The 11,695-nt window shown below is 47.1% G+C and overlaps 1 protein-coding gene across 1 annotated transcript in view; it reads left to right on the top strand.

Moving 5' to 3' along the window:
- LOC115295645 (zinc finger protein 420-like) overlaps window positions 1-10,122 on the top strand; it is a 91,487-nt gene extending 81,365 nt beyond the window's left edge. The window contains exon 9 of the mRNA XM_029943747.1: window positions 10,035-10,122. Within this exon, the coding sequence (XP_029799607.1) occupies window positions 10,035-10,049 (15 nt within the window). The 3' untranslated portion in view covers window positions 10,050-10,122. The remainder of the gene's footprint in view (window positions 1-10,034) is intronic.
- The last annotated feature ends 1,573 nt before the right edge of the window (window positions 10,123-11,695 follow it).

Consider the following 11,695-nt stretch of genomic DNA (forward strand, 5'->3'; position numbering starts at 1 on the left):
TTGTTAGGTTCGTGGATGTGTTGATACATTTTCTCATATCGTCACTTCTGCCCATATAGGCGAAGGTTACAGAGATGTATTTCAACATCTTTTCTTTAGCTTTTCCTGTTTGGAGATTCTGAAAGCTATCAAACTGACAATGCACCAGCTTACACTTCTATCGCTTTCAAAAGGTTTACTCAACCTTTCAAGATTTTTCATGCCACAGGAATTCCTTACAATCCCCAAGGACAAGAAATTGTTGAGAGTACACATCAGATCCTAAAGGATCAAATGAAAAAATTACAAGAAGGGGAGTTTAAGGGTAGCTGTCCACATCACATTCTCTCCCATGCTTTGTTTGTCATTAATAACGTAAATATAGATCTTACCAACTGTACCAATATGTGTGAGTTTTGGAATCCAGCCTTAGAGTAACCTTAGACCTTGGTAAGGTGGAAAGATTTACTCCAGTCCAGTCCAGTCCAGAAGCACTTGCAGTTTTCAGGGGGATGGGCTCGGTGAAAGTGGCTCAGGCCTTTGTGGTGGGCGAGACATGCTGCCCATTGTTCTCCCCTTGCAGATGTCTGCCGGGGTGGGGTGGAGGGTAAGGGGGTTTCCACCTGCCACTGTCCAGGACGCTCCCAGGGGAGAGAGAACTGTCTTTCCTCGTGTGTCTTGGGTGTCCCTCGGATCCCTGTCTTCACCTGTCTGTGTCTGGACCGTGTGACTGCCCAGCAGACCTGAGTTTGTTCTCAGATGCACCAGCTGGGGTCTAGAAAGTCAGGGATCCGCGCTGATCCTCTGGGTAAGGGTCTCTCTGTACTGGACCTGATGCTGTTTGTCTCAGCAGGTCAGTTACATGAACACACAAGCGCTTGTTGTTTAGAGGAAAGCTCTGTAAGAAGCTGCCCTCAGGAGATGTCCCTCCCCCATGTGCTTAGGATTCTGGTGGCTCAATGGAGCCCGTGGGCTCTTGGTCCCCAGAGAGGCAGTGCCACCCCTCCCAGATGCACTCCAGGGAAGGGAGCTGTCTCTCCCAGGAAGACCCAGGCGACACTCAGAAGGCACTGGCTGCTCCGGGCCCCCTCCCCTCTCCACAGGAGCCTGCTGTGCCTGCTGAACTGCGTGCCTGCCTGGCCTGACATCTTTGGAGACCCAAGGATTGGGACTCCCTGACAATTGACCCCTCTCGTTCTCCTAGTCATCGGTTTTTGGGGTTGTGCTTTTCTTGTGTGACCCCCTGTGTGCTGCACTCTCACTCTTTTGTCTCTCCCTCCTTCTCCCCTCCCCCCGTGATCAGGTCTTTTCTGCAGCATCCATGATTGTTTTGTCTCCCCACCTCTTACCCTCCACGATGCTGCCTCTTCTCTCCCTGTAGTTGTGGGGTCTGATCCTTTGGTCCTCAGATGGATTTCCTGGTGTTGAGGATGACTTGAGGATGACCTCTTCCAGGGAAGAGGCAAGTCTAGGCTCCCCCTGTGACTGTGCCGTCTCACCTCCTCCCCATCTCAATTTAATGAAATTTGTCGTCTTCTTGAGGTTGGTTGCTGCTGCTGTCTCCATTTTACCAGGAAGCAGTTCCCTTAGGGGCCCAAGACACGTCCTTCGGCCTGGCTGAGGAGGGAGGACTTGACACTTGGTTCGCTGTTGGAGCTGGAGTGCAGCTTTGGTCATATGGAGTCCGTGGGGTAGTGAGAGAGGGCGCCCAGCGTACAGGGCCCTGACCATACGGATGCCACACACCCTTGCTACAGGAGACGTTTGTGCTTTCCCCTGGCTTCAGGGTCAGGTTCCTATTAACACCTGATTCACCCTCATCACCATTCAGAACTGACCCCTTCATCCTGGAAGGACGATGGGACCGTATTTCGCTGTCCATTACCACATCAGGAGTGAGTTCACCATAAGAGCGTCAGTGCCCTTTTCTTCTTTGGCTCCTGTCGGTCGAGCATCATTTGTATTTGAAAGTGCTTAATCCAGCATTGCCCTAGAAGGAGTGTCCAGAAAAAATAATTGTATTAAATCCTCTATGAAGAAATAAAAAAAATACATAAGCTTTGTAGATGAATGTTGATGAGTGATCTACTGTCTCTCAGTGCACAGGCCTGAATGCGGGACCTAAAGCCGACACATTCTCGGCCTCTGGTACAAGAGAGAGTCTCCTGTGTTGGCCAAGGAAGATTTCTTTGTCTAGCGTCTCAAAGCCCATCGAAGATAAAACTCCATCATATGACTAGTTTACTTGCTAAAAATAAAGTAAATCTATAGCAGGAAACAAGAAATCCTCAAGTCTCTGTTCTTTCCTCAGCTTCCTCCTCAAATTCCTGTTTACAACTGTTCTGAGTTGTCCTGAGAGTTGTGTCATAAGGAGACTAAAGAGACCATTTGCTCTAAGACTTGGCATCTTCCCGCAGCATGAGGGCTTCCTCTCCTTTCTTAGACTGACTGTCACAACCTCGGGGGGAGCCAGCAGCTCCACAGCTGCAGCCCTCAATGTTAGGAGTCCTGTGGACCGTCCGACAGTTACCAACGCAGGACCAAATCGGACCATGCCTTTGCCCCAGAACTCCATCACGTTGAATGGAAATCAGCAGCGATGACCACCGATTATCCTCTCTGAGTGGTCCCTGGGTCCTGGGAGAGAGAGAGCAAAGAGGTGGCCATGCAGGCAAGTTCTCTATCCTGCCTTCGGACTTTTACTTGCCTATCCATCCACCTACCTGTCCTCCCAACCACGTATCCATCCACCCGTCTGTCCACCCACCAGCCCGCCCAACCCCCATCAATCTTTGCACCCACCCAAGCATCAATCCATCTGCCCGTCTGCCCATCCATTTGTCAATCAACCCACACACCCCAAAATCCATTCATCCATCCATAGGAATATCTGTCCATCTGTTTTTCTTTTCACACATTTCCTACCTTCCTACCTACCTACCTAAAGTATTGCTCTGTGTGTACAGGGGCAGTTAAATCTAGAAAATGTTTCTGTAAGATTATCTGATAGATTATGACTACTGGCAGGCCACTGAAATTCCCATGTCTTCAAAACGTAGGTCTTTCCCCTCACACATTCTCTATAAGCATGGAACAGCACTTAAGTGGGTCCTGTGTCGGCAGCTTGACCTTGAGGCTCTTTTGGAGAAAGTCTGACCCAGCGTTTGCTACAGAAATACTATTTTTGTGGCGCCTGGGTTGCTTAGTTGGTTAAGCCTCCAACTTCGGCTCAGGTCAGATCTCATGTTTGTGGGTTCGAGCCCCGTGTCAGGCTCTGTGCTGACAGCTAGCTCAGAGCCTGGAGCCTGCTTCTGGTTCTGTGTCTCCTTCTCTCTCTGCTCCTCCCCCTCTCATGCTCTGTCTCTCTCTGTATCATCAATAAATAAAACATTAAAAAAATTTTTTTTAAAGAAATACTATTTTAGTATTGGGAGAAACCTGAGAAATCATCCAATATAAACTTTATTTTCTGGTTATTTTCCTTATTTTGTTTTCTCATATTTTTTAGAAACTTCAGTGTCCTCTTTTCTGGATCTCATGGTCTCTTTTTGAGAGCTTTTTGCGTCAAGCTTTTCATCTGCTCGGATTTTAAATATATTTTTCTAAAGACATAGTAATACGGATATTACTATGGTGTTTTGTGTGGACGTGAGTGTGTGTGAGCTGTTTGCTTGTTCTTCTTTTGTTGAATAGCCAGAATTATTTATTTTCATTGGTAACCAACTTGCTGCTTTTGTAGTTATATTATTTATTATTTGATCGTTTAAGTTTTAATTTTATTATATTTTATGATCTGTTAATTTTATTATGTTTTCCTTATTCTGTTTATTTAATTATTTTAATGTTTATTAATTTCTTGAGACACAGAGACAGAGCAACAGTGGGAGAGGGGGAGACACAGAATCCAAAGCAGACTGAGCTGTCAGCACAGAGCCCATTGCAGGGCTTGACCTCACAAACTGCAAGATGATGTCCAGAGCCAAAGACGGATATTTAACCAACTGAGCCACTGAGATGTCCCCTAATTAAAGTGAGCGCTACATCCAATGTGGGGCTTGAACTCACAATCCTAAGAGCAAGAGTCACATGCTCCACTAACTGACCCAGCCAGGCACCCTTTCCGTTTTTATTTTAATTTAGTAATATTAGTTTCTGGTTGTTACTTGACAGTTTGATGGAAAAACGATCTGACCTTACATCGCCACCATCTTCTTTTCCTTCAGACCCATCTCCACTGTCCAACATACATTTGTGAGCGTTTTAAATGAAATCAGATACCCTGTGAAAACGTACCTGTCTTACTTTCTGATGTTTCTGGAATGTACTTTGCATCCTGTGAAAACTTACCCGCCTTACTTTCTGATGTTTCTGAAAAGTTCTTTGCAGCTACAATGACTGGTTGGGTTTGTGAACTTGAAACAGCCATGAGTCCTTCAGATGTCCTTGCCGTGGTGGCCACCCATGCCTCAGAGTTGTGGCAAGTGCTACATTTGCTTCTGTTGTGCTGATAATTCTGAATGAGGGGAGTGTGGATACAACACAGAAAGATGGGCTATTTTGTATTTCCTTAGTTAAAACAATGTTCCAGGGGCACCTGGTTGGCTCAGTCGGAAGAGGGTGTGACTCTTGATCTCAGGGTTGTGAGATCGAGACCCACACTGGGTGTGGAGATTACTTAAAAATAAAATAAAAATAAAATTTTCTTTCCTTAGTTGTTGAGAATTCTGTGCCCAGAGCTCACACCCCCGAATTTATCCATCTCTGCCCAACGTGTGTCCAGGGGACCCCGTGAGTGCTGGGCGCAGGGCCAGCTGCTCTCCAAAGTTGCCCTTCTGCAGAGGAGGTTCAGAGATTCTCCACAGTAACAAGATCACTGCCTCATGGTGCACAAATACGGATGTAAAAGGGGTGATCTTTTTATCAACTGGGGCAGTCACCAAGACACCTGTAACCCGACTCGTACATTAGTGGAAACACCGTGCAGGGCAGCCTGCCGCGGCTTTGCTCCAGATGGGGGAGCCCACCTCTGTGACCTGGGTGGCTCTGTGTGCGCCAGTGACACATATGTCAGTCTGCCCCGTCCCCCTTTGCCAGAGTTCCCTGTACTGTTAAGCTTTCTTGGAACTGTAGTGCTTTTCAAATCAGGACTAAGAAATTTTACCTTGGTAAAGCTTTTCAGAGAAAAATGCTACACTTTATTTAGTCAACAATAGAGAGGGACACCAGGGGGGCTCAGTGGGTTAAGTGTCTAACTTTGCCTCAGCTTCATGATCTCATGGTCGTGGGTTTGAGCCCCACATTGAGCTCTGTGCTGAGAGCTCAGATCTTGGAACCTGCTTGGAATTCTGTGTCTCCCTCTCTCTCTGCCCCTCCCCCACTGTGCTGTGTGTCTATCTCAAAAACAAACATTTAAAAAATTTTTTTAAAGTAGGGAAAAGCAACTTTTCTATGTTCTCAAAGTATATGTCACAAGTTTTACAAGTCCTCCTTGTGCCAATACAGTTGCTTTCATTTCCCCCCAATTTTCCATTAAAACATTTAACCAATACATGTAGATATACTTATCTTTAGACAATCTTGGGATCTACTAAGGTAGGTAATTTAAGATTAAAAACCCTTCCTGTGTTGCCACGAACTTCAACCTTAAGCCGTAATTGGAAATGTTACCAACAACACACCAGCACGAATAGGAAAGATTATTAACTTGGAGACAAGTGTAGCTATGATGGGCTCAATTGAAAAAAGATCTTATTCAGAACTTTTGTCCTAGAGTTTTAAAAAAAATTATTTTTAGTCATAAGAGTAGTACATGAATTGCTTCTTGTGGTTAAAAAAAAAAAGTTAAAAGGGCAAATACACCCATATCTTGCCCTAGTCTCCTTACTGGAGATAGAGTACTTTGATCAGGATACTGTATTTCCTTCTGGAATTCTTGCGTGTGTAGGTTACTGTGTTTCCTTCCTGAATCCTTGCGTGTGTGTGTGTGTGTGTGTGTGTGTGTGTGTGTGTGTGTGTGTGTATGGACGTGTAACACTATCTGGCCCACTGTATGCCTTGTTCCACGACTTTCTCTCTTTGCTTGATGATCTAGGTCTTTGACATCTTTCCATTTCATTATAAATCTACCTTATTTTAAATTTTCTCCTGCTTTTCTAAACAATTTTCTTAATGTCTATTTTTGAGAGAGAGACAGACACAGAGCATGAGTGGAGAAGGGTCAAAGAGAGAGGAAAACACAGAATCTGAATCAGGCTCCAGGCTTTGAGCTGTTAGCACAGAGCCCGATGTGGGGCTTAAACCCAAGGACCACGAAATCATGACCTGAGCCAAAGTTGGATGCTCAACCGAGCCACCCAGGCGCCCCATGGAGGAAAAGATTTTAATGCCAGTCAATTCCTACGAGTAGTTTTGTCATTTTGGGAACCAGATGGACATATTTGGCAGAAAAATATGAAAATAGTCAGACCTTGGATCATTATTCGAAGGAGCATGTGTAACATTGAATAGACTTAAGCCTTTGTCTTTGGCCCCTTTGTTCTCTGTCCCTGAAAGGCCATGGCCAAGCTGTTTACACTGGCACTTGTGGAAGGGACAGCGATCAGGTACTTTCTGAGTGCTGGCTGGCTCTCTGAAAAGTGTCTTCGTGTCATAGGTAGCCCCACAGATATTTCACTTTATTAAAACCAGTCAGGCCTATTTCAAGTTGGGAGTTGTATTTCTTGTGCTTATGGCATGGCTATTTTCATGAACCATACGTGGGGGTCTGTGCATTACTTCCTAATTTACTTGTTTTTTTTTCTGATAATTCTGTCCTTAAGTCAGCATGAAGTAGAAGTCCATGAGGCCCCTGAGCTGATTGGACAGAAGTAGAGTACTTTCATGTTATTCCCTTTTTAAAAATTTATTTCTTAGAGAGAGAGAGAGAGAGAACGAATGAACATTGGGGAGGGGCAGAGAGAGAGGGAGACACAGAATCCCAAGCAGGCTCCAGGCTCTGAGCCGTCAACACAGAGCCCCATGTGTGTCTCCGACTCACAAACTGTGAGGTCAGAAGCCGAAGTCAGAAGCTTAATTAACTGAGCCTCCCAGGTACTGCTCTTTCGTATGATTCCTGATTTGTCTGTATTTGACCTTGCTCATGCTCTGCCACCAGCCCCATGAGGCGTGATCAGCCAGCACCACAGGTGGCCTGTGCCAAAGGAACTCAGAGACATTCCCGGTGAGCCGTTGAGATGCCGTTGCTGTGCGAGTCTGTGCGAGTCTGTGCGAGTCATCTGTAACCATGTGCACTCTGGGTGTCCTGTTTTCCAGGGTGGAGTGTATTCTGTGCAATCACAGTGCTTCTCATTCTCCTGGCACTAACAGGGGGCTCACCCTGGCTTTGTGTCTTGTGCTGCAAGAGGTGTCTGGCCTGCTTGTCTGTTTTTACCTGCAATAAAGACATACCATGAAATGGGACTTGATAGCTGCAGTCACTGTTGCCGGGCTTGGTTAGCTGCAGAACCATATGACAGTCACACTTTTTTTATAAGACAAAGTAGACTTTATTTTTTTATTTTTATTTTTAAAATTAAAAAAATTTTTTTTTGTTTTGAGAGGGGGGGAGAGAGAGAGAGAGAGAGAGAGAGAGCGCGAGCGCGAGAGAGCGAACACGTTAGCAGAGGAGGATCAGAGAGAGAGAGACACACAGAATCCGAAGCAGGCTCCAGGCTCTCAGCTAGCTGTCAGCACAGAGCCCGATGCTGGGCTTGAACTCATGAACCGTAAGATCATGACCTGAGGAGCAGCCGGACACTCAACCAACTGAGCCACCCAAGCGCCCCGACAAAGTCCTATATAGGAGCACCTGTCTGGCTTAGTTGGTAGAGTGTGCACCTCTTGAGCTCAAGGTCGTGAGTTCAAGCCCCATGTTGGGCGTGGTGCCTGTGACTTGAGCTCAAGGAAGTGAGTTCAAACTCCATATTGGGTGTGGAGCCTACTTTTAAAAAGCCCTTTAGAAGGCACTGGCCCCCACAAGGTGTAGGTGCCCAGATAAATGGAATAATAGCAGAGGCAGCTCCTTGTTGCCTAGAAGGGGCAGGGATCCTGCATCCAGTCTCCTGTTACACTGTGTCATCTTACACTATGTGGACTGTGTCACTCCCAGAGTGTCTCGACTGACCAGCCAGCCCTCAGGAGAGCTAGGAGTTCCAGAACACTCATGCACATTTAGATTTCGGTTGTTTGGTACGCAGCAACAGTAGACTCTATTTGAAATCTATTTAATACATGCAAAACTTTCATCAAGGCCATGTGATCACTGAAGAGAAGTTTTACTTCAGGTTGTTCTTTCTTCCTTTTTTCATGGAGCTGACCTCTGAGAAGCCGATGAGCTGCCCCATTGACCGAATCTTCCAGAACTCTGTGCCCAGCCCTGTGGGAGAGGATTTGTAGAGACAGTGATTACTTAAGTCCCTAGAAGACAGTGTCAGGTGGTCCACCTTCCTTTATGAAACACTAAATACTCTCCAATGGAGATATGATAAAAAATGTATAGTGTAATTAATAGTTATTTTTTGAAACAACTTACAAGATCCTGGTTTTATTTGTGATTACTTCCCAAAGGTGAGGCTGGTGAAGGGGGGGGGGGTGGGGAAGTACAAGTACTCAGAGGTCTAAATCCCCAAGTAAAATTTCTCTGACAGTTTTAAAAAAAACAAATTCTTTTTTTATTTTTTTATTATTAAAAAAAACTTTTTAAAATGTTTTATTTATTTATGATACAGAGAGAGACAGAGCATGAGAGGGGGAGGGGCAGAGAGAGAAGGAGACACAGAACTGGAAGCAGGCTCCAGGCTCTGAGCTAGCTGTCAGCACAGAGCCTGACATGGGGCTCAAACCCACGAACGTGAGATCTGACCTGAGCTGAAGTCGGAGGCTTAACCGACTTAGCCACCCAGGCGCCCCTAAAAAAACAAATTCTTTAGTTTTGTGACATATTATCAAGCAGATGGTGGTGATAAAGTGGTTGACTGTGACCATTTATTGAGTATCTGTCATTGTGATGAGTGGCTCTGAGTGCTTTACATACATTACTCAGTCCTCCCAACAACCGTATAAAAAGGGACTATTTTTACTTCCATTTTACCGATAGGAACATGGAGTCACAAAACTATCAAAAAATTATCTCAGAGTCACCCAGCCAGCAAGCACTAAGTCAAGCACTAGAGGCCCAAGCTCTTAGTCAGCAACCAATCAGAAAGCTGTCCCAGGCCCAGGAACTGTCCTCAGCACACCTAACTGTGACTTTGAAGCGTGCTTTCAGAGAATCCCCTGAAGCCTGGATGACGCACAGGGGAGCAGCGCAGTTGTCTTCATGCGTAGTGAAAAAATGAAAACTGGGTTATTGCTAATTGGTTTTGGGGAACCTGTTCTATTTTTCTGTGTGTTGTGTTTTGTTTGTTTTGTTTTCCTGGTTGCTAGTTTATGTGACCTGTTCATTCTACATTTTGGACATTCCAGGCCAGTATAGGTTCAGGGGAAGACATGTGCATCCGGGTTTTTCTTTCTTTTTTTCTTTATTCTGAGAGAGGGGGAGAGAGAGAGAGAGAGAAGAGGAGAGGGTTGGAGAGAGAGAGGGGGAGAGAGAGAGAATCCCAAGCAGGCTGCAAACTGTCAGCCTGAACTCATGAATCCCAGAAATCATGACCTGAGCCCAGATCAATAGACACTTACCTGACTGAGCCACCCAGACGCCCCTCCAGGTTTTTCTGAGTAAAGAACTAACCCACGAAGAGAAGCTTGCTGTGCAAGACACAGGCACTGAGGATTGCTATCAGGGGCCTGGGTCCCTGCCCCGACGCTCAGCTGGGAGCCTGTGTCACATGGCTGCTGGTGGCTGCTGGCTGTCCTGCGTTTCCTCAGGATGCATGGCACCCTTGGGTTGGCTGAACCTGGACCTGGCCGCGTGTGCACATCATTCATACAGTGCAGATTCTTGCATTTCTCCACGTGTTTTAATTCCTGGCTCCTGGTTCCCTGAGAATCTGACCTGAGCTTCTCATTCTTCCTTTCAGATGAAAGAGGACTAAAATAAGAAAGAAAACCAAGCAGACTCTCCTGGGTCACATGGATGACCAGGAAAGAATGGAGCTGAGGCCCAAATATGGTGAGTTGGGCTCCAGGCGCTCCTGACCTGGTGCCTTTAAATAATGGAATCTAGGAGTTTGCTGAGAGTTACCTTGGGGAAGGGGGAGCAACAGGCTGGGGCCCCGCACTGTACTTGGGAAGGAAGCTGAGTCTGGGCTTCACCCACCCCAGTCCCAAGGCACTGTGACTGGGAGGTGTATTGTGTTCTAACCTTCAGAAAGTTTGGGTGAACGTGCCTGTTAGCAGACGGGCTCCTACCGGAGGACTGCAGGTGGGGACGTTTTTTTAAGCCCAGGTTGGCACAGGCTTTCCCTCTCATGGGGGGTGTGGCACCGCTCCACCCCTGCTTGCTGAGAAGCGCAGCAGAGTGACCTGCGGCACCAAGCATCTCCACTAGCTGGCTAGCCAGGTGCGGACGGACACACAGCTGTTACAGAAAGTGGACCTTCCTCACAGAGTGAGCGGACTGTGTGCTTACAGCCACCTCACCTAGCCCGGCTGACGCTGACTCCTGGATACCTAGGGACCCTTGTCTGGCCCCCGGTGGCTGCTGAGCACTGAGGTTTTCACAACCACGTTCCTACAGAGGGACACAGTCACTTCCAAAGTCGAGAGATGCAAAATGCCCATGGTGAATGTTGGGTGCTGACCCTGCACACTGACACCGAGCCAGGCCCTGCAGGGGGGACAAAGCCCAGGGCCCCCTTTACAGGAGCTGATGGGACCCTGTCAGAGCACGGAGGCCTGCCAAAGCCCGGACGATGCACCAGAAGGACGGATGGCGTACAGGGTGTGGTTAGGTGGGGAGGGCCCCACAGGAGGTGCGGTCGATTGCATGCGTATTGAGTGTGTGTGCACCCCGCTTGGGGAGGGCCTTGCAGGAAGTGCAGGCGATCACACGTGTAAGAGGTATGTGTGCTCTCACTCTTTACATCTCGTCATTTACTGTCTGGTATTAGAAGGCAGCTTTGTACCTAAGAGTGCAAAGTGCTTTCCACTTGGATTATCTCACCCACACTGTCCTGACCTGAACCTGTCCTTCAGCATCCTCATTTCTATTCAGAGAGCCCCCATGCTTGTTATTACCAGGCTCCGAGCCCCAGCTGTTGGTGCTTGGTCAGGGGTGCCTCGTTCCAGTTCCACCCACCCACCTTGCTTAGTCTCTTGTCCCTCTCCCCGACAATCATTACTGCCCTGCAGACCCTTATAGCCTCTCCTCTGGACTCACAGCACTAATAGTTATCATGAATTTCATATGTACTGCATCCTGTTCAAGCTCATCTCAATTCCAGTGCTACAGTAGCTCTGGGACATATGCACTATGATTATCCCCATTTCACAGAAGAGGAAACTGAGACACAGAAAAGTTTATCCACTTGCTTGAGTAACAGACCTGGCAAGTGCCCATGGTGGGTTGGGCTAGGCTGTCTGCTTCTCCCAGTAGTTCTGGGGTCTGACTGCATACCCGATGCCTCCTCTGTCCTCCTGCCCAGACCCCTACTCCTCTTGTCCCATCCTCTGTGAAATTCCACCAGAGCAATGCCAGGGGGTCAGTGTGTGCTTACCTCATACTGCTTCAAATAGCATT

This window comes from Suricata suricatta, chromosome 7 (assembly GCF_006229205.1).
Source record: "Suricata suricatta isolate VVHF042 chromosome 7, meerkat_22Aug2017_6uvM2_HiC, whole genome shotgun sequence".
NCBI classification, from domain to species: domain Eukaryota; kingdom Metazoa; phylum Chordata; class Mammalia; order Carnivora; family Herpestidae; genus Suricata; species Suricata suricatta.